Raw genomic sequence first — 25,117 nt, forward strand, 5'->3', positions numbered from 1 at the left:
CATATAAAAGGTATAGGAAGCATGATCCTAAGAACTGATGGTTACTAGGCCCCAGACTCTGTTTAAAATACTGTACCTACAGTATCTTATTTCATTTAAATCCTCATAACAATCCTATAAAATAAATACTCTTCTTATTTTGCAGATAAGGAAACTAAAGCTTGGTGAGGTGAAGTCCTTTGCTCAGGTAAAGGTAAGCTGCAAACTGAAGGAACTCCAGGCCTGTGTGACTCCTAAGGTCTCACCATTACGTGGTGCTGCCCCCCAGTGGGAGGAGCTGGTAATTAGCAAACAAGAATTCTGGCTCTCTTCCTCTTCCTTTCCCAGAACTCCGTTTTCACCTCAGAGATAGGCTGGGGGAACATGATCCCCAAAGCCCTTTTTATTTCCAACATTCTTACTTGCACCAGAGATAGGAAAACATGTTCACGTAGCAATGGATTCTTTTTTTTTTTTTTAAGGTTTTATTTATTTATTTGACAGAGATCACAAGTAGGCAGAGAGAGGAAGGAAAGCAGGCTCCCCGTTGAGCAGAGAGCCGATGCAGGGCTAGATCCTAGGACTCTGTGATCATGACCTGAGCTGAAGGCAGAGGCTTAACCCATTGAGCCACCCAGGAGCCCCGCAAATGGATTCTTAAGCATCCTGACTTTCTGACCAAGTTAATGACAATTCATTCCACTTAAATTTATAAATTCCATATTAAGGCTAATCAGTGTGTTTTGCACATTAGTCCTGAGAATATAATTATTGGGATATACATAAAGCTCCCTGAGGGCCAGAACCAAGATGACCTCATTCACCTTTGTATTCCTGGCATGAAGTACAGTGTCTTTCACACCAGAGGGGCTCCTGAATGATTCATGTCATGAGATTAATGTGAGATTATTAAGCCTTCAACCACCTCTGTGCTCACTCTTTTTTTCTTTTTTATTTTTTCTTTGAAAAAGAAAAATTGAAAACAATGGAGTTAGAATTGAAATTAAAAATAATTTATTTAGGGCGCCTGGGTGGCTCAGTGGGTTAAGGCCTCTGCCTTCCGCTCAGGTCATGATCTCAGGGTCCTGGGATCGAGCCCCACATCAGGCTTTCTTCTCAGCGGGGAGCCTGCTTCCTCCTCTCTCTCTCTGCCTGCCTCTCTGCCTGGTTGTGATCTCTGTCTGTCAAATGAATGAATAAAATCTTTAAAAATAATAATAATAATTTATTTAGTTCACTCTGTGACTGGGTTAGGCCCAGAGAGGACATTTTTATTGTCATTGATATTGCTGTTGTTAGTAAAATTGTAGCTATTAGCCCTATCTTCATCTTCTAAGGGAGTCCTTCTGGCTGAGAATTCTTTCTTCATCCACTGCAAAATATCCCAGGATAAGGCCTCAAAAGCTCTGTGCTTTGTCTTCTAAGCCAAAGATTTAGGAACCATGACCCTCCGTCCCCCTTGACCGCTCCCTGTGTGTGCACGCGCGCACACACACACACACACACACACACCCCACTCCAAAACAATTCCACCCTTAATTCATAAATTATGGACAACTATTTTCTTTAGCAGAGATTTTTTGAAGAAACTTTCGTAGGAAAAAATTTTCATTTTTTTAATGTAAAGAGAGAAAACTATGCAAAATAGATACACACGTGTGTGTACGGACATAACTGCCTCTGTCTGTATTGTGGGTGTTTGCTCTATAGTTCACTAGTCTATGTAGTTGTCCACCAAAGGAAAAAAAAAAGGACAGAAATGTTCAATTTGAAATTAATTTTAGTTTGGATCTATATTTAATTTAGATCTATCATTTTGTATGGCTCTTCTGTTTCTATACCTTTATAGTTGGAGGTGCAAAAAAAATTTCTTTCCTAAAATGAAATGTTTTGTGGTAAAAGGGTTCATCTCCTGGGCTAATCCTAACATCCAAGCTGGGAAATCTCTCAGAGTGATATCTGCAATTGCTTTCTTCTTAGGATGACCCAAACAATCAGCCAAAACTCTGGAAAGAGAGAAAAGAACAGATCACATCCAAAGAACCTTTCAACATACAATCAAGTGCGATGATAATATCCCTAAAAACTGCCTGGAGCTCAAAATGGAGAAAAAATGGAAGCACAATTCAGTTAGACCCCGTGGAAATGCTCTTAAAATAGTTTTCAATCGTTTAGGGGCACCTGGGTAGTTCAGCCGGTGAAATAACTGCCTTTGCATCCAATCCTGGGATCGAGCCCCGTGTCGGGCTCCCCGCTCCGTGAAGAGACTGCTTCTCCCTCTCCTTCTGCCCCTCCCCACCCCCACCCCGGAGTAGTGCTTTCTCTTTTTTTCACTTTCGTTCTATCTCAAATAAATAAAATCTTTTTTAAAAATAGTTTTTAAGGTTTAGCAGAATATAAATTTTAAACATCTATGAGTAGAGCTCATTTATATTGGGCTGGTCCTCAAAATTATGTTAAGGGGCATCTAAAATGCTATTTTATTAGTATAATATGGAAGCAAAAAATCAAATTTTGTTGACAGAGCAATAATATAATTGAATAAAAGGAGCTAAAAGAGTGATACTCACTTTCTTATTTTGGAAAATATTTTATAGGTTCTGACTTCATATGTAAGTTACATAAATATCAAACATATGCACACTGAAATAAAACTGAATAACAGAAAGATGTATAGGGGAATTTTTAAAAAATAATTCTGGGTGGAGAAGGCCTTTCTCAACATGGCACAAAATCCAGAAGTCATAATGAAAAATAAAAACCAACATATTTTATCACATAAAAATCTAATGTATCTGTGTAACAAAAAAAACCCACAACATTGAAAGACCAAAAAAAAAAAAAAAAAAAAATCAGGAAAAGATATCTGCAATGTATTTAAGGGGAAAAGGTTTGAATCCTCATGATGGATTTTAAATGCCCACAAATTTTACAACAGGCTTTCCATCAAGTGCTGGGCCCTATTTCCTCTCCCACTGAAGTGAGCCGCTGGCGCTATTTTAACTGATAGAGTAGGGTTTCTGGGCTTCACTGGGCCTTAAAGAACCATAGGCTTTCACTTCCTGTTCCTCGTGGAACACTCCCGCTTCCATCCCTAAGTTGCAACATAAAAAGTCCAACCACCCTCATGGAAAGCCAACGTGAGGAGGAGCGGGACCTGCTGAGCAGGGTCTTCCTGTCATCCCCACCATGTGACAGCCTTGTGAGCAGAATGTCCACTAGCTAAACACCTGAGTGACCCCAGGCAATGCTATTTGGAATAGAAGAATCACAGAGGCAAGCCCTGCTTGAATTCCTAACCCATAAAATCATGAAATACAATACTGTGTTAATTTTTTTTAAAGATTTTATTTATCCATTGGACAGACAGTAGTAGTAGACACAAGTAGGCAGAGAGGCAGGCGGGGAGAGAGAGGAAGGGAAGGAAGCAGGCTCCCCGCTGAGCAGAGAGCCTGACACAGGGCTCGATCCCAGGAACTTGGAATCATGACCTGAGCTGAAGGCAGAGGCTCTAACCCACTGAGCCACCCAGGAGCCCCAACAATATTATGTTGATTATGTTAAGCCACTAAATTGTGGACTGCTTTGTTATAGAACTATAGATAACTGGTCTAATCCTTAATTTATGTAAAGATTTTATAAATCAAGGAAAAGACTGATAAAATCAATCAATTGAGAAAAGAAGATATTAATAAGCAATTTATGGCAGAAATACAATGACCATTAAACATATTTAAGAATCCCAGATTCACTGGTAATCAAATAAATTAAGTTTTTTGTTTTTTTTTTTGACAACTGAAAAAATAAAAGAAGCGCAATTCTGGTAAGGCTATAGGGAGTTAAGCACTGCCATCTATTATTTATGGAAATGGGGGGCGCCTGGGTGGCTCAGTGGGTTAAAGCCCTTGCCTTCGGCTCAGGTCATGATCTCAGGGTCCTGGGATCGAGCCCCGTATCGGGCTCTCTGCTCAGCAGGGAGTCTGCTTCCTCCTCTCTCTCTGCCTGCCTCTCTGACTGCTTGTGATCTCTGTCTGTCAAATAAATAAATAAAATCTTAAAAAAAAAAGTATGGAAATGGCGGGGGCGCCTGGGTGGCTCAGTGGGTTAAAGCCTCTGCCTTCGGCTCAGGTCATGATCCCAGGGTCCTGGGATCGAGCCCCGCATTGGGCTCTCTGCTTGGCAGGGAGCCTGCCTCCCTTCTCTCTCTTTGCCTGCCTCTCTGCCTGCTTGTGATCTCTGTCTGTCAAGTAATAAATAAAATCTTAAAAAAAAAAAAAGTATGGAAATGGAAATGGCAATATGACAATAGGACTTCTGAGTCTGATGCAGAAACCAGGAGGGAAGAGAGACTAGTAATTTTATTGTATGAAATGCAAAACATCTCCAAGACAAAAGAAGTACCATTAATTCGGGCAAAGTGTATATTTATCAGTGGATTATCAGTATTTATTTCTTGCTCAAATCACCAAAGAATGGAGGTAAGAAGGTAGATGCTGCTCACCATGGTTAAAAAACAAAAATCCACCTGAGTGAATTTAAAAATCGAACTGGCTTTATTCAATGATTCATGATTGTGAAAGATCCCATCTAGCAACAGCAGGGAGCTCTGCTGAGCTGTAGAAAAGGAAAGATTTTTAAACGTGGGAAGGGGCCCAGCACATTTTAAAAAAGAGGAAAGGGGCCCACCAACTCAGCATCTGCTCGTGGGAAGGAAAATCCCAAAGATAAACCAGACCCTGAGAATGCAGCCTGGGGCGACCAGAAAGTCTGCGAGGCCTTCCAGATGGGCATCGGGCCCTGCAATTGATCAATATATCAATATCAATATATCTCTCTATATATGCAGATATTTTATTTGAAAGAGAGAATGAGAGAGAGAGAGAGACAACACAAGAAGGGGAGGGTCAGAGGGAGAAGCAGGCTCCCTGCTGAGCAGGAAGCCTGAGGCAGGACTTGATCCCAAGACTCAAGCATCATGACCTGAGCCGAAGGCAATCCGTTAACCAACTGGGCCATGCAGACGTCCCATGTTTGTGCATATATTCTTTTTTTGTTTTTAAGATTTTATTTATTTGACCTAAACCAAAATTTTGCTGCAGTTTTTTTTTAGGACACTATGTCATGTTTTAGTATCAGAATTATGCTTATATTCCACAAAATGAATTTGAAAACATTCCGGATATGGTGATGATCTGAGATGACCGGCCGAGATGGCACAGATGGGCTCCAGTCCTCCACCAAGGCTCCATGGTCAAGCAGGAGCAAACCCGAGTTCCCCTCTTAGGAAAGGGGCCGGGTGGTAAGGACACCGTGGCTGCTGTGTTGAATACTGTCCACCCCGTTTACGGTGTTGTGCTCCATATTACTTTTTAGAACAAGAGCATTATCTGATATTTAAAAGTAAGCAAAACACTTGGGGTGCCCAGGTGGTTCAGTGGGTTAAAGCCCCTGCCTTCGGCTCAGGTCATGATCTCAGGGTCCTGGGATCGAGCCCTGCATCGGGCCCTCTGCTCAGCGGGGAGCCTGCTTCCTCCTCTCTCTGCCTGCCTCTCTGTCTACTTGTGATCTCTGTCAAATAAATAAAAATAAAATCTTAAAAAAAAAAAAGTAAGCAAACACTTATCTAATGAAGCTAACTGAACCTGGACATTTTTTGGAAGTCATTACTTAGTAAGTTTAACAATTTTTTTCAATGGCTATTGGTTATTTAGGTTTTCTACTTCTTCAAGTCTAATTCCTATTTCATTTGAGTTTTCCAAATTTATCCAAACAATGTACAGATACAGTATATTTCCCTGCAATAATTTATCTTCTCCCCCGGCTTATCCTTTTTGGCCTTATATGTCTCTCATTTTATGCTTTCTGGGTTTTATGCTTCCTTGGGAACGCCTTGTCTTTCCATATATGATCTGCATTTATTCTCCAAACTCACCCTTCATTGGAAAGCGAGTCAGCTTGGTTTAACTTGTACCATCAGTCACATTTCCTGTTTGACAATTCAAATTATATTGTGCTATTTATTTATCTATTTGACAAAGAGAGGAGTGAAAGAGGGAACACAAGCAGGGGAAGTGGGGGAGGGAGGAGGCCTCCCGCCAAGCAGGGAGCCGGACGCAGGGCTTGATCCCAGGACCCTGGAATGGCGACCTAAGCCAAAGGCAGACGCTTAACCGACTGAGCCACCCAGGCATCCCCTGTGCTATTTTTTAATGGCAACAATCAGAGTTGCTGTTTGTTGAGTCCCTTCTAAATGAGATGAGGATTTAACATGCTTTTTCTTTCACACACCACTTCACCATAGATTTTACATTATACATCTTCATGTTCATAAACCTTTGGACAGGTGGCTCAGTGGGTTAAAGCTTCTGCCTTCGGCTCAGGTCATGATCTCAGGGTCCTGGGATCGAGTCCTACATCAGGATCTCTGCTCAGCAGGGAGTCTGCTACTCCCTCTCTCTCCGCTTGCCTCTCTGCCTACTTGTGATCTCTGTCAAATAAATAAATAAAATCTTTTAAAAAAATAATCTTTTGGACATTCGCTTTGCTTTATAGCCATATGATTCTTTGAACTTGACAGTTTTTAACTGGTATTTAACAACATTCTTTCAATTTTGCTCATTCTTCTTTTTTCTTTTAATATCATGTCATCCTTGCCCAGGGGCCATGCTAACCTTCTCTGTGCCATTCCAATTTTAATATATGTGCTGCCAAAGCAAGCACAACTTTGCTCATTCTTTTATTATTTATTTTTCACCTTTGCAGATATAATTTTGGACAGCTGTGGCAGGTTAATACACGAATGTCGTCGTTTGTGTGTGTGTGTTCCTAGAGAAGGCACTGCTTCTTACTTTATATTCCAGGATCCAGTGCCCCACCACGTGTCCGTATCTGCTGCTTCCATTATTACGTCATTAGGAACTGTAATCACTGAATGTCCAGGAAAGGAAAATGATCATGGGAGAACCACAGCTATGGCCACTTCAGAAATCAGCTTCTTCCATGAGTGCTGTGGCTGTATATATTCCGGTTGGCAAAGATTCAAGTTCTTCGGTATTAATGCATCATGGAAAGAAAGGGATAGAAATCTACCTTCTTCCTGCTACTCCCTGAAAGCTCAGCCGTTCGTGCTGTGGCTGGCACACGACAGCACTCAATAAAGTAACTACACTTCAGTTACTCAACTCCATTTCAGACTAAGAATTCCTTGTAGCAAAAACCAATTCCTCATTTTTTTTTTTTAGACAAAATTTTTAAATGCTCAGTACCAAGCACCTTAGTACCTTAATAGGTACTCAAAAAGGCCTAACCCCAATTTTTAACACTATACAATTTCAGTTGCAATGCAAGTTAAATCCACCTCTCTATTCTAAATCAGAATCCCAATCACAAACTTTTCCCCTAGGAAATGTGTTCTGGGATAGTAATGGAATCGCTCCCAAGAGAAACATTCCCAAGTTTACTTTCGCATTTCTCTGCAGTGTTCATGGACATCCTATAAACAAATTCAACCCCCGCCCCCAACAACAAACACTGGGCCTGGAAACTGAGTTCCCATCTCACAAAACAGCGAAGATGGCACAAAAGAATGAGGTCAGGCTGTGGCAATGTGTTCTAATACAGGCTCCCACACTTAGCTTGCCTTAATACTTAAGCTCTAAGACTTAATGTCCCAATTTTTAAAATACAGTCAATACGTATCTCCTTTGCTAAGCTACTTTGCTTTGTTGCAAATAAAGCACCTAGGGCCATGTGGACGTAAAAATTTATTTTTAATTACAACTTGTGTCATGCAACAGGCATGGGATCGCCTACCACCATTTCACAAGAGTGAAGTAATGCAGCTGTCACTTGCCACTTGCAAAAGAGAGAGGAAAGGCAGTATTTATAAGTCAAATACTTGCAATATGGGAAGTCTTGGTACTTAAAAGAAAATTTGGATTCTTCTAAAATGTTTTGGTAATTCTTCTACAATTTCCTCAAATTAGTATTTTGCATGAAATGTCCCAGGTATACAGTAGTGGGACTTACCTTTCTTTTCACAAAGGTGTATACATCGGTTCATGGGTTTCACACGCCCAGTATTCACTTTATTTTCTTCTGTATTAATGTACTCTTTGTAAATGCACGCACCAGAGTATGCCTGACATGCGCAGTCAAGAAGTTTCTTTTCATTCATAATGGCCATAACTTCATAATCAAAAACTAATTATAAACTTCCCAGCCTCAACCCACATGAATGATGAACCAACATAACAAAAAACAAGCTTCAGTTTTCTCCAGGTATTTTATGCGAGATGCAGGGTAGCCACATCCCATGAAATGCCAATTGCCACTAGGGGGATGTTGCCCTACTCGATCAAATAAAAGTACTGTCACACAGCTAAAAGCTTTATATAGATGTATTTTCTTGGTTGCTAAAACGTAGGCAGTTTGGTAAATCGTTTGTCTCTTGTACTTTTTCTACTTTGGGTTATGTATTTTATAGATGACACACACAATCAACTCTACAGGTTAAGAGTGCTAAGTATTATTTTTACTATAGACCTTTTCTTCCTTCCCATTTAAGATGGGAATACCCAGCCTTTGGTATCAATAACTTATTTCCATGAAAATATTTAAAGGGTATCATCAGTGTTCATTGCGGTTGTGTGGTCTTTTGGTAAAGGAGTGGCGAGAGCCTCTTTGCTCTCAGTAAGTGCTCTAGGCTGATGGATAAACACACTAAATTTAACACCCTGATTGTTGGCAGCTCTGACAAAACCACTATTGGCAGTCATCGTGATGGCTTTTAGAGTGTCTCCTGTCCCAAAAATTGTTAGCGAGCGGCTATTGATTTTTGAACTGGCCACTAGTCTCAAGGCACGCTCAGAAGGCTGGTCAGGTACCACATTAATTTGCTTAATCAGCATAGTGGCCCTCTCTCTCTCCCCAGGTCCTCCTAAGGTATCTAGAATAGACTGAAAGTCTTTGACAGCAGAATGACAGGCAAACAACTCCTTGTCCTTCATAAACGCCTCCAGCTGTGGCAAAACCTGCTCCTTCCTCTCTTGCTCTGCTTGTTCCGTAAGCACTTTCTCTTTGAAGACAAAGTGGCAGCCTCCATAGCTGAGGGCAGATACGTATGTAATTAAAGTCGTAATGTCCAGATTCACTCTTTTGCATACATCGACCTTAATTTCTGTTGGAAAGGCAACACTTGCTAGAATATTTTCTCGGTCCACTTGGGTCACCTGCAAAAATTCAGGGCCCTCATCATCTGACTCACTCTCACTGGGCTGGAGCTCTTCTGGGTGATCTAACAGAGAGTTAACGGCTACTATGTCTCCTCTCACAGAAATGCCCATTTCTTTGAGCTTCTCTGCCATGGGGCTGGAGACGCTGTTGTAAAATGCAAAGATGATGTGAGGGTTGCTGTACTGCACTGGCTGCTGGTGACTGGCCTGGAGGAAGTCTTCAGCCTGCTCAATGATACTTTTGTCACCATACTGGCCCCTGCCCAGCCAGATGTTATGAAGAGCTTCAGCCTTTCGGCCAATGGCTTTCACCCACGTATGACCACCATTGGCAACCACATCCACCACTAGGGTCTGCTTTTCTCCCATGGTATCTGTGTAACCAAAGACATGAAGAACACTAACAACTTCTTCCAAGTTTTCTGCTGATTCCACGATGGCTCTTAGGTGTGTTAGGTTAGTGCTCTGCAGATGGGATTCCTTAATCGCTACTTTCCCGGCTTCTATTTTCTGTAAGAATTTTAACTCTGCCTTCAATTTGCTGCACAGCTTTGCGCCACCTTCTATGCCGCCTTTTCTTGATCTAGACAGTGATTCTGCTCTCTTGATCAGTTCCTTGGCGATGGCGATTCGTTCACAGAGCATGGAGTGTGCAGACATGCTGACAGCATTATTCCTTTCCTATGGAAAGAAAAGAAACAAGGCAAATTCGAAACAGTCCTAAGAAATGATGGCAATCAATTCTTCACTGAGGATTATACAACTTCAATCTAGCAACAAAGCTTATGGAGGCTGAATCTTCTTCTGCATGGCTGATTTTGGAGTGACTTCCTCCTGTGACAACTAAGGAAAGGATACCTATATTTCCAAACTCTTCTTTTGGTATGTTGGATTCTGACACGCTTTTTTAGACCTTTATTTCTTCAGTCTGAAGGCCACGTTCAGCATGTCCCGGGTCAGGGTAAAATGCAGGAGTTCGGCAAGCTGCTACATAAGGAGCTCCCTGATCAGCAGCTTTACTGTTTGCTTGGAGAACAATTTTTATAAAAGGCTCGGAAAGTGAAGAGAGCGTGATTAAATTAAAAATATCCACACAGACTAGCTGGCTAGCAAATGGTCCAAACCAAAAATGTCTCCCAAAATGACCACTCTAAGCCCTCTGGCCTTTCCCTCTCTCGCGAGTGGGTCCCCTCTACCCGACTGCCTCGTGCTATCCCACGGGCACACGGTACACCCGCCACGGAATCACGACTGCCTCGTTCTTGCATCTGACGTCAACCCAGTACATTTTAAAAGACGGAAGGGACCCACCAACTGGGTTCTGGCTCCCAGGAAGGAAAAGCCCGAAGATAAACTAGACCCCGAGAGTGCAGCCCGCGGCGACACGGAGGTCGGCGGGGCCTTCCGGGCGGGCATCGGGCCCTGCAGCCGTACCGGGTCCGCCCGCACAGCTCAGCCAGGCCACGCTGACTCGGGCTCAAGCAGCCCCCGAAGCCAGCGCTGGGCGTGGAGGGCAGGATGGGAGGCGCGCGGCGGCCCGGAGTCCGCCCCTCCCGGCCTCGCCGACCGGCCAACCCCTCCCGGCCGGGCAAGTGGCGCCCCGCTCCCTCCCTCCACCTCCCCGGCTCCTCACCGGCTGCGCCAGGACCGCGTGCGCGAGTAGGCAGACACGTGCGCGCGCGAGGCCGGGACCCGCCGGGAATGCTCGCCCGGCAGACCCCACCCCACTCCTAGCAGCTGAGGCCGCGCGAGCGCCGCCGCCTCGGGAGCCTCCTGAGTCACGTGGTCCCGCGCCGGGTGACGCCCAGTCCGCGAGTCCCAGGCGGGAGCGTGGCCTCCCGGGCGAGAATGACGCTAACGCGGCCGCCATGTTTGTTGAGGGCACCCGGCTTCTCCCACTCTGGTATCAGGAAGAGATCGCGAGTTCGCGGCAATCTCGCCCCGGGGAAGCAGAGGTGGAGCTCTCGGGGCCAGGCAGCACTCCCAGTAGGGCGCCGGCCTCTCGGTCTCGCAGGCTGACCCCGCGCTTAAACCCTTTAGCTCGGTTTGGACTTTTCCGGGGGCAGAAGTCGTGCATTTTGGCGGAGACTATCTCCCGGTTGTGCCCAATGACTGTATTTCTGCCGTCAAGCTCAAACCCCTTACCAAGTGGCAGGCAGTGGAAGAATTTTCGGCTCATTTTAATACAAGAGAAAACAGCGTTTTCAAAGGTTTCACTCAAGTGTTAAGTGCTAGAGCTAGGACTCTTGATTCCAAGCCAAAGCACTTTCTTCTGCGCGATTCGGAGCTCTCCAGAGAAAAGTGTGATAACAGAGATGTGTGTGCTACCTTTCTGGAGGACATATGATCCAATGACTTCGGAGAGGAAGAAACTTGTATTAGCCTAGTAAGAGTGTCCAAAGTCAACCACAGGCTTAGGACTTTTGATATAGTAAAGCTAATTTTAAAAAATTCTTAAAAGGACTTCAAATTAACGTTAGTTCTATGTATGTCTCCTCCCAAACCTTATTTGCCACCCTTAGGAAAGGAAAAGGAATAAACCCACAAAAGTAACAAGAACAAGAAAATGACTGCACATGAAATATCTATACATTTTTAGACGACAAAGACCAATAATAACACTAATTCAATGCTTATTTTATGGCAGGTGTTATTCTAAATGCTTTTCACATATTAACTTATTTAATCCTCTTCACAAAGTAAAAGGTAGATATATTTTATTTATTTTTTTAAAGGTTCTATTTATTTATTTGACAGATCACAAGTAAGCAGAGAGGCAGCAGAGAGAGGGGAGGAAGCAGGCTCCCTGCTGAGCAGAGCCAGATGTGGGGTTCAATCCCAGGACTCTGGGATCATGACCAGAGCCCAAGGCAAAGGCTTTTACCCACTGAGCCACCTAGGCGTCCCTAAGGTAGATATATTTTAAAGCTAACCACCACAAAGAGGTCATCTAACCCAGGCAGCCTCTTTATAAGCAGAGAAGTTTGCACAGTGGAGCAGTGTCTGCAGCAAGTGACTCACAAAGCAGAACCCCAGAAAGGCCGTGGAACTGCAGGTGCCAAGAGGGTAGAAGGGAGGGGAGCAGTGTGGTTGGACTGTAAATGGGCACTGCTTATAACCCTTTAAAAACAAATATTCAAGTTCTCTCTCAAGTCCAGTGCAGCTGGGCATTTAGCCATCCTTCTCCTGGCAAAAAACTACCATGCTGACGGCAGGGAGTCAGAGGGCTTCCAGACACATGAAGGAGGACACTTTTCTGTGGAATATGAAATACTGTTAGTTCCTTCTCTGCCTCTCCCAAGATGCTGACACTCCTCTTCCTACGCCCTATTTTTTTCTGGAGAAATTGAGCAAATGGAAGACCACTGAAAAATGGTTTACAGCAACAACCCCCAGTAAGTAGGTTTGGAACTCACAAACACAGCACTTCCAAACATTTTTCTGTTTGGAATTTCAAGTAAACCAGAAAGTAGAACAAAATGGTTTTTGAAAGAATTCTATAACTAGCCTCCTCAGATAAAAGGTAATTCATTCAGGAAACATGAGGACTTTAGGACTTTTTTAAAGGGAGGTGAGAGTGTAAGAAAGAATTTTTCAAAATTAAAAATGGTATCCCCAGTTTTAAAATACCAATTAGGAGTAGGAAAAGGTGGGTAAAACTGTACTAGAATGTACAATAAAGACAAGTAAAAAATACAGGAAAAAAAGGACATTTCTCAAACACTAGGAAATTGACCCAGAACTGAAAGATTTTAGTTTCTACAGTCAAAGGGCCTACCGAATTCTCAACACAATGTTAAGAAACCCACAGAAAGGGACATGTCAGTGTGAAATTTCACAATGTTGCAAATAAAAGGTTGTAACTGCGGAAGGGAAAAAAAGTTATAAAGAAAGGATCTGGAACACATACACAACAGCATTAGGTTTCTGATCAGCAACAATGGAATCTAGGAGGAATGCCTATAAAACACGGAGATCATTTCTAACCTAGAATTTTTAAACCCAGCCAACCGAGACAGAATATAGTTTCAAACCTGCAACTAGCCTGGAGCAGAGCAGAAAGAGGGTTCCGAGAGAGAAACTTCTGGAGGTGTCTGGAGGGGAAGAAGGGTGCCGGAGGATTAGGGAGAGAACAGTGAAGATCACTTGACACGATATACTGAGGGAAACAGTTTGTAAAAGGTTTTACAATCCTGTTGGGGGAATCTCAGAATTGGTGACAGCTACACAGAATACAAAAAAGTGAAGCAATTATCACCTCCAGGAAATTTATTTAGGAAATATAGTAACAGTTTACTTGCAAAGCCATTAATAAAAGCGTTTACACTGAACATTGTGATCTAATTAAACTGAGGCAGAGACAAAGTGAGGATAGCATACGAGTTCTAAATTCTCACCTTGCAGAATATAAAGTCTACATAGTGGCTAACCTCCAGGAATCCAGAGAACTGCATAAGCCTACTATTTAAAATATGGAGGACAGTACTTGCTGGAATACCTAAAAAAGTGAAAAGTAATGAAACTCAGGGGCATCGCCTCAAATGAAGTGTTAAAATTATCTAACTTTTTAAAATACACTCGTGCTTATTAGGAAGCTGATTATCACTCACCTGGTATCTGATAAAGATGGGGACTTTAAGGACTAGGCTGGCAGTTTTCATCCAGGAACATCAATGAACAGATGAAAACTCCTTTGACCCTCCTTATCACCCAGTCAGAGCCCAGTGAACCAGTACTCAGTAATCACAAAGATCAATATATAAATTTAAACATTTTCCATGTTTTGTAACTAATAATTATTTTGCAAACTTAAGTTTGTGGTTCACTGAGGAATTAGAAAAGAGAAAGGACAGAACAAGTGGAGGCAAAGCCTTTAGGAGTGGGAAGATAAAAAATGAACCAAGATCAGAGAGGGGCTGTGAACATTAGGAGCACTGTGATGCTTAAGGAGGTTTAAACCAGCTCAATTCCACAAGCTGGAATGACTGAAGAGTTGTGAGACATTTAGGGATGGGGTCGCAATTGAATTCCCCAAGAACTGGGAGCAAAAGGAATGGCTTTTCTGGTCAATGAAAAGAAGGAACTGAAAACAAAGGTAAAAGTGTTCTAGGCAGCATCAACTGAACGACACTTTGCATTTAATGGGGGAAGAATCAGAGAACAGAATATGGACACAGATTTGCTTCTATGAATTTTTCCTCCTTTTATTCTGTGGACTTACTCTGTGAGCCTTCAGTAGGAATTAACACTTTTCTCCTTAACATGCCTGCCTTTACTTTCCATTCTTTGACTTGTAGAATTTTGAAATTCCTCTGGTTTTTGAACATTGGACGTTAGAGAGGGCCTGAACAAATCCAAAGGCAGCTAAACCTTACAGAATACTTGAGCATGAGCCCTGCAGACCTTTCATCTGCATCATCAAATTCTGTCCTCAGAAAACCCTCTGAGCCAGTAAGTAAAAGAGTTAAGACCTGACCCAAAAACCATTCCTTTCTACTACTATGTTCTCTTTCTAGGGTGCTGATGGAGTTTCAATACACCAAGAGATTAGATACGATTTTCAAAACAAACATGCTGACATCAGAGATCAAGCTGCCACCTCCCATCCCAGTAGGTGTCTACTGCCACCTACATGAAGATACAGAGCTATCATGATGGTGGGGAGCAGAACTGGGAATCCGAACCAAAACACTTCAAGGTAAGACTCTGTTCTGCTACACTCAGCTAAATCTTAAAAAACTTTTGAGCCACATTTGAATCATGGAACTGCCTATTACGTCTGTTAGTAAGAAACGATGATATTTAGCGGTGCCTGGGTGGCTCCGTCAGTTGGGTGTCTGCCTTTGGCTCAGGTCATGGTCCAGGGGTCCCAGGATCAAGCCCAGCTTCTCCCTCTGCTCTTCACCCCACTTATATTTTCTCTCTCAAATAAATAAATCTTAAAAAAAAATGATATTCATAAACTCTGTTCTATGGGCCACACTAATGATTTCTCTTATCCTAAAAATGTCTTAAAAACAACAAAATTAAGCAGTATGTCTTCCTGTATAATGAAAACAGAGGTCACATTATTTGCCTACTTATGTAAGTCTTAATTGACAGCCAAGGTTGAGATTACATGAATGAGGGAGACCCTTAAGCCATAGCATTGATGTTTAAGTATTAAGTATTTTATTTCTAGCACTTATGTTCATCCTTGAGTTTAAAACGTCTAGGAGAATCTAAGGGACTCCTTTAAATACATTTACCTACTTGTGATGGAGAAACCAACAGGAACGAGTCCACCACTTTTTATTTATTTGCATCACAGATTTCCTATAGGACATTCTTCGACCTAGCACCCTTCACAGCCACAGTGCAACCTCAGTGTCCTAGGGTTTCACTGATGTACACCTAACGGTGCCCACAAAACACCTATACTTCCTATCATCTCACAAATCCATGAAAGCCTGCAGATTCTCCAAGCTCTGAATGCAGTGATGTTTACCAAAATCAGCATTTTGCTTTACTGACACACACAGACAACATCTGACAGCAGAGAGTGTAACAAGGTTTGACTGAACCAAAACTGCATGAAGACTAATGAGTGATTTCACCATTCTGCTTTGCAGTGTAGTTTCCAGAAGTCAACTGTGATAAAAAGCAGGAAATAACTATTTTAAAATTTCACTAGCTCCTAAAAAGCTAGAAGTTAGATTTAACAGTTTATTATGATTTATAAGTGTCATTTTAAAAACATCAGTCCATTAAACCATGTAGAAATAAGTATGCAAAAAGTCTGCAAAACAAAACATACTTTAAACATGTTTGAGTAGAGGGATTATCTGAGATTCCAGATTTTTCAGTCACTCAGTTATTATGCTATGGCTGCCAAGTAATCCTTAACTTCAGTCGGAGTGAGCCTCCTGAATCCGGCTTCATTGCAGATTCCAACCTCTATGTTGTCTTCTGTCATCTGTCCTTCAAAGCTTTCCTATTGAAGAGGGAGGGCAAAAGGTCAATTTTCCAAGCACTGAATTATAAACTCATTATAAATCCCATTTTTAGAAATTATGCTAACCTTTAGGGTTAATATGGCTGTATGAATAGCATCTTCAAGTTCCAGGTCTTCATTGTATCTAAAGAATTTTTTGAAAAAACAATGATTTATGGCACGATTTACATTATGATTTAAACCTGACAGCAGCAGCTTAAGAATTTTTAAAAATCTAAAACACTCCTAAAAATACTAAGCTACAGATTCTTTTAGTCCACTCATTGCAATAGCTGTCCCCAAATAAGAATTGTTTGGCATTCAATCCTAGTATCATGGAGCTTGAAAACCTAACAGGAGTATAAATATTTTAATATACCCAGAATATGGTAGTAATATTATAATTTTTTAAATAAAGAAGTCAGACCTTTGCTAAAATTTCCTATGTTTGTTTTCCTAAGTTTTAACTTCATGTGAAATGTTTGAAGACTATTAATATGTAAAAGGAAAATGCTTTAAGAAAGATCTTAAAATTATTTAAGTTTACCAATTAATCCCAGGTTTAAGATTTTTAGTCATCTTAACATTATGTGAAAAATGTACTGAGAAGGTCCATCTGTTGGTTCTGGTCAGTTACAAATTTCTACCATTCAAAACGCAGGACACACTTTGGGGGACTAATGCTCGAGCCGGAATACGGCTGGAAATAAGAGCAGGTTGTTGTGCTAGGTTGTTGATTTTTACATAGTACTCCACTTTTCATCAAGCACACATATCATATATTTAATCTACCATTACTACCAAGTATTTGGCTTCACAATTTCTGTAATTGTTATAATGTAAACTGTTACCACTAACTCCTTTAAACTTTCCTCCCAAATTTCTTACTCCAATTCCAAGAGTTTTTAATTTTTTTTAGAAACAAATAAAGTAGAAGGAGAAACAAGATAAAAAATAGAAACAACATTTAGGAAACAACTGTAAGAATGTAAGAAAAAAAGTTCATAAGAAATACATAATATTACCAGTTAATATACTGAAGACTAGGAAGCCAGGGTGAAGAGAAACTTTTGTTTATTTGTAATTAGGCTACACAAATGAGTATTTGTATAATGTTAGTGATTTAAACAGAGTGGAGAACGATGAAGTAAGCTTGCTAAATCTAGCTATAGTTAGCCTACCTTTTCTCGAGGAAAGTCTTCCCATTCACATAGTTCTTTCCCATTGCTGTGGCTTTCCAGGCAAAGTAAGCTCCCTAATGAGGAAGAGGATAAACCATATTTTAAATCATTAATCTTATTATATCACCCTCCATTTCTTTTTTAGTTGTATAAATCTGTCTCTGACTTCTAAGTTCACAGAATATTGGAATGCAATGGAATATGTCACAAAATAGTCTACTTTTACAAAAGGTAAGTAACAAAGAGGCATGAAGGCACTTCTGGAGGTTATGGAGAGGGTCAGTATTTTGATTGTGGTGACAGCTTTCTCAGATATCTACATCTGTCAAAGCTCATCAAATCGTACACTTTGAACAGGTGTCATCTACGGTATACAATTTATGTGAAGAAGTTGGTTAAAGGAAACATTAACTTAAGGCAAATAAGCAAAAGTATTATTAAGCTTACTGGGATTGAAGGGCTCTAAAAATCTGTCATACATGTACAAAAAACGGTGAGCAAGTCTTTATTATTATTGCCAAATAAATTTAAAAGAGACAGTATCTCGTTAAAAATATTTCATAGTTTAAAAAAAATTTTCCTAGTTTTGGTATTTCATAATCTAATGTTAAATGAAAGCAGCAATATATTGTATATAATATGGTCTCATCTGTTGGGAAAAAAAAAAAACCATGCACACACACAAGAAAAATACTAAAAGAAACATACCAAACATACTTTAAAAGAAACAACTGCTTTCTAGATAAAACAGGGAAGAAAAGAGCAAAAAATGAAACCTGGATCCAAGCGATGGTGGCTTCTGCTACCCCAATGGAAGGAAGAGGGCTTGTCATTTAGCCTCAGCAGCTCAGAGATGGGGTAACAGACACTGTGACATCTCAAAATACTTAAGTTTCCTCAATTAAATAACAACCAACCAAAATAGTTTTCTTTTGCTTCTTCAGATTACAAGGTTAGAGTGTAAGACTGACACGGAGTGAACCTGCAATTATTTAATGAGCCACACACTTGGAAAGATCCATTCCTCATCATGAATTTTTTTTCTTCCGGTTTTCCTCACAGCAAATGAGATGGCCATGGAGTAGCAGTAGCATCTACAAACCCCTCCTAACTCACATACCAGTCTTCTGCTTTCCAGGAGACAAACTTACCCACTTTACAGAACAATGGCTTCAAGAGTTACATCTGTGTTTATGCAGGAAAAGTCACATTCAAGTCAGCCCCAGGATTAAGCAGATGGCAAGGAGTACAGCACTGGCCTCTAGACACGAACCTTTCATCATATTTGTCAAAGCAGCAAAATTCCACTGACTTGAAGAGATCTGGTAACTACTATTTCAATCAATCTTTTCAAGTATGTGGAGTTCATGAGTAAGAGAAGGCAGGAAAACAGAGGGCAGACCCTCTTCATCAGAAGACTGCATCACCAACATTTTAAACGTGCAAATGCATATACACTACTCCACGTATTCTAAAGCCCCAGTGCGAAAGAAAAAAGGATATCCTGCTAAATTTTAAACTTTTTGTGGTTATTGTTTTTATTAGATGTTCAAGGAGTACTTTAACAAATCCCTCCAATATGTATCATACTTACAGACGGATCGGACTGAAATAAATATGGTCGCCCCTCATTCCAACCACAAATTAGTAGGGAAACTCCAAATGGACGAACGCCACTGAAGAAAAGAAAAACGAAATTACTTGGCATCTTCATGGTGTTAAAGTCGACCTAAAGTAAGGATTTATTAATACTCTTAAGTATTAATAAAGCATATCATGGGGTAAAATGAATTAGACTTTTAAGTTCCTTAAAAAGTACTTCATACCCTTCTGAACAAATCAATTCAAAACAAATTCTCTTTATGGTACTAAGGAACACTAACCACATCATTTAGGTAAATAGAGAAACAAATATTGGGGGTAACTGTGGAGTAACATTTTGGGTCTTAACAAAATGAGAACTTTCAAAAAACGCAGCTTTTCCACTAGCTTTACATTTTCAGCAACTACCTTTATATTACCTCATCCCCATGCACACCCAGACTCCAGAGAATTAAAATAATATGGATGTGTTAAGAGTTATTGCTTTCATCATGTGCTTACAATCGTTTGTGGCTGCAAAGATAAATTTGGAAGCAGCAATAATTGGCTGCCCATAAAGAAGCATTTTAATCACTGGCAAAAGACATTATCTAGAATTTGCTTTCTACAATTATATCAACAGCAAGAAACCACTCTATTGTTTTCCTTAATGTTCTAGATCACCCAATTAAAAATTCAAAATATCCATCATAGTGATTCTCTATTAAATAAATACAAGAATAGTAAATCCTCTTCTTAAATACATGCACTCCTCTAAAATGGTTTCTTTTTTTCTAATTCATGACACATTTCAAAGTATAAAATCAACTCACCCTGACTGAGTGTATTCTTGCATCACTGAAGCGACTCTCTGCACCAGCTGAGCTGTGGGGATGGGTTCTTGGTAAACGAGATAGTATTGCTGAGCTAGTTTCCGGGCTCTGTGCACCAGCACTCTAACAAACAAGGAAGAAGGAAGATTTAGTTAACACTCGGCTATTTAATGACTCTTCTCCTACAGGCATATACCTACAGTGCAAGTCTAACATGTAGCTGTGTAACAGTAACAAGCAGCTCCAAGTTAGTCTTGCTTTGACATCTGATCCCAGTTAATTTGTGAGAAGAAACCAGAGCAACACAGAGGAGCTGAACCACAGGAAATGGAACAAGGATAAGACAAAGGGAAGAAAATTAGGGACAAGGGGTACCAGTCAGGTCAGCACTAACAGATTAAGTAACACAGTCCCTGCAGGCAAGCTAAAGTCAGCTGCCAACGATGCTAAACAAAGTACAAAAATAAAGGGTTGGGAGGTTAAAGGAAAAACATCCCATGATTTTTCTCAAGGTAGAAATTACAAACAGTTCGTAAAATGGTGAAATAAACAACTGCGTAAAAGTACCTGTAATCTGGGCCCATGCCACTATACACCAGGCCTATATGCTTGGTAATTGGTTCCACTTTGTGTACACTTCGCTCATCATACAGAATGGATTTCTGTTTCTTCTCAGTTGCTAATACCACACCATTTGCAGCTTTAAAAAAAAAAAAAAAAAAAAAGGCGTTAAAGGTTTAATCACTTAAAGACTCTGCTTCAGTAGTTTTCTAATTATGGATGCAATTCACCCAAACTCCTTTATTTCCTTTTATTTGTAAAACCTCTTCTATATTAAAATTACCTAAGAAATGATAAATCCAATTTTCCCTCACTGGTCATCTATACTGTATAAGGAATTCCTACAGCTAAATGCATTACCCAACATCTCTTAAAGTATTCCAGGACACCTAAGGGTCCACACATTTTAAAATAACGGACTTCTGCCTACTTGGCTACTGTTCTTAGAATTTGAAATTTAATCAATGATACAGGTTTTAAAAGAAAAAAAGGATATCTTTAGATTAAGTTTTATCATTAACGTTTTCTAAATAACTGAAAGGATAAAAACTGTATGTAATTAGTGGAAAAGCAAAAGAATATTCAGTTTTCTCAATGGGAAAGACCATTTGTGGGTTATTACAACTGAGAGATAAAGGAGCTACATTTATTTTGAAAAAAAAAAATATTTTAATCATCTTCTTAGACTTACTGGGCTTAGTTTTTTTAAACTTCAAAATACTGTAAATCAACAGAAAGAACTTAAAAATTATGCTTCCCTAGCTATTTATTTGTATTATTACTAATTAATTCCAAAAAAACTTTAGAATAACTATTAAAAGGCATCTGAAAAGAATGAAACATTTAATTACCTTTAATTCCTACTGAAGGGGCTCCTCCAGCTACAGCAGCCAAGGCATATTCAATCTGGACAAGTTTACCAGATGGGCTTAAAAAGAAACAAAGATATTTGCTAAATTCACATATCCTCAAATATGTATAATATAAACATCTCTGAGAGAGGGCAGATATGTAAGACAAATCCATTAACCAAATACCAAAGAACAGCTGAGTTTTCACATTATAAAGCTGTACAGAAACTTGAACTTATTCATAGTTAAGCACTTATTTTTCCTCCCCGCCCCCCGCAGTCCGCCTCTCAAAGCAGCAGCCATCATTACTGTTGCCTTTTACCACTTCCCAACCTTGTGACTTCAAATTACTTAAAATTACTTCAAATTACTTAACCCCACTGTGTCTCAGTTTTCACATCCATAAAGTGGGGATAATAGGACAATTTCAAAAGATTGTTGTGAAGATTAAATGAAGTGATGCCTTTTGTTCCTGGCACAAAATTAGCAATAAGTAAATACCAAATAGTAATGTAATTAGAACATCTGTGTGTTTGTTAAATACCATACAACAGCATATATTTTGTATGGGTAGAGTTACACATTTTATAAGGTAGGCATGGCCTAAGATGTAAGACCTAGTTATCACCCATGACAAAATATTTTCTATATAAGGCTATTTCACGAAGCTATGAGCTGATGATATATAACATATCTGAGTCCATGGGTTTCACAGCCAAATACTAGCCCTGAACTGGCTTTTAATATACTTTGTTTCAATCCCGCTGATGAGTTAAAACATCACAAATTCCCAGACTAACCTAATTTTACAGATAAAGAAAAAGGTTTTGAGTGAAAGTAATTTGTCTAGAATGGCACAGCTTGGTCCATATCTCCGGTCTACTAATGAAAATAAAACCTTGAGTTTCAGAAGGTCTTTTATTTCATCTTCATAAAATTATGGATACTCTATCACTCAATTCTCAACTTTGTTCCAGACACACAGACTACTCTTAGAACTCAAAAACCCCTTTGACAAGCTAACATCTCTGCCTGGAATGCATTTCACCTTCCTCTGGTGAACTCTCTCCTGGTCACCCTTCAATCTTCAGTAGAAATGCCATGTTCTTAGAGAAGCTATCCTGACCATTCAGACTAGGTTGAGTCACATACACATATGCCTATGATGTCCCATACTTCCCCTCTGGCTAGGAGTCATCATGCTTAAATTATTCTTACAATGTTTGTCTTCCTCAACAAAGTGTGAAGAAACTGAGTTCAGTCAGTATGCTAACATATAACCTAGTACCAGGAGTCACAATCATTTGGCTGGCAGAGACACAACTAAACCTAAGTACGGAATAAGCCTAGCTGTGGCAATTTAAAAACTCTTAAATGACAAAACTAGCTAACCTGAGTGAAATAACATCAATAGGTATTCAAATTTTTAAAATTAGGCTGTACATGTTTTACTTTATTAGTCACTATTTCAATAAACACATCATGACTCACTGGATCCACCCAGTTTTCAATTGTCCGAGATCTAGCTCAAATACTCCCGGAGAACATTTTAAAGCCTCACGTAAACTTAAATAAACCTTCTCTCTGTTCCCACAGTCACCTGCATACACATCTAACATTGCATCTTCCTATATGAAAGCTTACCAGTCTATGAGCTCACTGAGCCATCAACCATCTTTTTAGTCAGTCATGCCACTGGCCCATTCCAAACTACCAGCATCTTTACCTGGGATAACTGACTTCTACCTAGTTTTTCCTCTTTTCTACCCTTACTTCAATCTCCCAAGCCAGAGATACCATTGTACATTACCTCTCACTTCAGTTCTGCAACTTCCTGGTTCATTTAAAATACAAACTTCTTATTCTGGCCTACAGTGGCCCTACACACGCTAACTCATTGCCCACCATACTCTAGCACACTGGCCTTAGTTTCAATTCCTGTAGTTCAAGTTTTTCCCCAACTTCAGGACTTTCACATATCCTCTTTCCTCTGTCCATGGGTCTCTCTACCCCTACATCTTCAAACAGTTGGCTTTTCTCACCTATGGTCTAACAATTCACCCCCACACGCAGGGCCTTGTCCCGACTATCCAATCTACAGTTATGTTTCTTTTTTTACTCTCTTTTAATAAAAATTTCTGAGTAAAGAGAAAAACTTTATTCAAAATGCATTAGCAGACACTAATTAGTAGACACACTGTTTACTCATTGTCAATATTCTCAACTGAATGTAATCCACAAGAACACCTTTTCATCCTATATTATAGCCTCATAACTTCCACCATTAATAGTTTAATTCTGAGTAAAACAGCCTAGAAACAAAAATTCCAATCTAAGAGTTGAACTATTACGTTAAAAAACAAGTTTATTTTAATAAATTATTACAGATGGATCCAGCCCCTGATGATGTTTCAGCTCCACTTATTCTAAAGAAAAGATTATACTTTTTTAAAGAACCAAGTTTGCTTTGTTCACAAATATGAACAGTGATTATTTAGCAAGTACTGTTCTCTATCATTGTATATGGTTACAAAGGCTTAAAAAAATCATTTATTATTGAAAACTACCAAGGATATGGAAAGTATTTTAGTATTTTAAAAAGACACCATACAGTAATAGAAACTGTATTAATTTTGTCATTGGAAAGAACCCAGTTTTAACGTGAACTCAGCTACTCATCTATGACCTCAGACAAGTTTTGATTTGCTCGACCTGTGGTTAGTTCATCAGTAAGATGTTGAAATAACATTTATCACACATGGTAGTAGAAAGAAGTGGAGTAGGTTAAATTGCACCTACACAGAAAGTACTCAACAAGTTGGATCCCGCTTGCCTTCCCTAGCTGTCAGATAGAACATTTCAACTAAATGGCACATTACTGATCCCTAAGAAAATGGTCAAACTAAGTCATTCCCGGGTCGATTTATTAAACTCTTGGCTGATGGTTTTCTTACATCTGGAACAATAGTTTATCTCAACTATATTTTTGAAAAATATATTATTATTAATCCTTTGTCCTAAAATAGAAAAGCCTACAATTTTTTGTAAAGTATACATATCCTCCCCCCACCCCCAAAATCGCCAAAACGGAAATGCAGCCTACTAGCCTGGGGCCCACGAACATTGGGGGGCAGAAAGATTCGCACTTTCATTTTTAGTCCTTAAACTTCTAACCGGGGCAGGAAAGAAACCGAAAGCGGGAAGAGATTTCGAAGTAACAAACGGAGACTAATACTCAGACCAAACTGTAACGATGAGGTTTTCCGAAAAGAAAAAGGACCCCAAAGACTCGACAAGATTCCAAGGTCCAGAAGCTCCCCAATCAGGCCTACTTGGGTCAGGAAGGAAATCCTGAGTTCCGAACGGGACACCGGGAGGCAGCTAATCCAAAACTGCCTTATTCGCCAGTCTTAAAAGTGAAAGTAAATCCCTGGTTGAGGACCTCAGCCGCCCGCAGCCCCAAGGTCGCCCTCGATCCCCAAACCCGCGTTCCCGCGGCTTCCCGGCACCGCTGCTCCCAGGCCGCGGGCGGGCCAAGAAAATGACTTTGCAAAGTCGCATTTCCATCCCTATTTGCCACTGGGCCCCCTGGAAGCATCAACCCAGAGACTAGGACGTAAAAATCCGGACAGAGGGAACTCCTACAACCCCGGCTCCGCGGAGGACTTTGGGAGCCCCTTTCATACCTGAACGTAGTCAGCGAGAAGCTGTAACCGCGCTCCGCCATCTTTACCTGGAGTGCCAAAGCACATCCCCACACATGCGCACTGGAACCAGTTTCTTTTCATTTCCCCTCCCCGCTCCTTCCTTTCTCTCTCTCTGATTGGAGGAGAGTCAGAGCTGCTCCAGGGACGTGCTGGGCGATGTAGTTCTAGCAGCCAGGTTTGCCGGACTCTCCGTCTGTACGCATGCTCGAGGCGGCGCG

The 25,117-nt window shown here is 40.5% G+C and overlaps 2 protein-coding genes and 1 non-coding gene across 6 annotated transcripts; all 3 read right to left on the reverse strand.

Moving 5' to 3' along the window:
• Positions 1–1,574: 1,574 nt before the first annotated feature.
• Positions 1,575–11,344, reverse strand: CUNH7orf25 (chromosome unknown C7orf25 homolog). Of its 4 annotated transcripts, XR_001180490.2 has the most exons (3): positions 10,846–11,344; positions 8,008–9,893; positions 1,575–1,985 (listed from the first exon to the last, which is right to left on the reverse strand). XR_001180490.2 is itself a non-coding variant. In XM_004739361.3 (2 exons), the coding sequence occupies exons 1-2, from the start codon at positions 11,080–11,082 to the stop codon at positions 8,595–8,597; spliced, it is 1,536 nt and encodes a 511-aa protein (XP_004739418.3). In that variant the 5' UTR covers positions 11,083–11,344; the 3' UTR covers positions 7,728–8,594. The 4 variants fall into 4 exon arrangements, 3 of the variants coding, with proteins under 3 accessions (XP_004739418.3, XP_044945468.1, XP_004739416.2); XM_004739361.3 differs by lacking the exon at positions 1,575–1,985 and having other exon boundaries at positions 7,728–9,893; XM_045089533.1 differs by lacking the exons at positions 1,575–1,985; positions 10,846–11,344 and adding an exon at positions 10,647–10,835 and having other exon boundaries at positions 7,728–9,893.
• On the reverse strand, positions 6,593–6,699 carry LOC123387084. Its single transcript, XR_006601447.1, has one exon. It is a non-coding gene; the product is annotated as a U6 spliceosomal RNA (small nuclear RNA).
• Positions 11,345–15,903: 4,559 nt separating the features above from the next.
• On the reverse strand, positions 15,904–25,002 carry PSMA2 (proteasome 20S subunit alpha 2). Its single transcript, XM_004739362.3, has 8 exons — positions 24,879–25,002; positions 21,193–21,269; positions 20,348–20,480; positions 19,781–19,903; positions 18,961–19,042; positions 17,367–17,440; positions 16,273–16,330; positions 15,904–16,185 (listed from the first exon to the last, which is right to left on the reverse strand). The coding sequence occupies exons 1-8, from the start codon at positions 24,917–24,919 to the stop codon at positions 16,069–16,071; spliced, it is 705 nt and encodes a 234-aa protein (XP_004739419.1). The 5' UTR covers positions 24,920–25,002; the 3' UTR covers positions 15,904–16,068.
• Positions 25,003–25,117: the final 115 nt, after the last annotated feature.

Source organism: Mustela putorius, unplaced genomic scaffold (genome assembly GCF_011764305.1).
Source record: "Mustela putorius furo isolate JIRA1106 unplaced genomic scaffold, ASM1176430v1.1 tig00003845_pilon_pilon_pilon, whole genome shotgun sequence".
NCBI classification, from domain to species: Eukaryota; Metazoa; Chordata; class Mammalia; order Carnivora; family Mustelidae; genus Mustela; species Mustela putorius.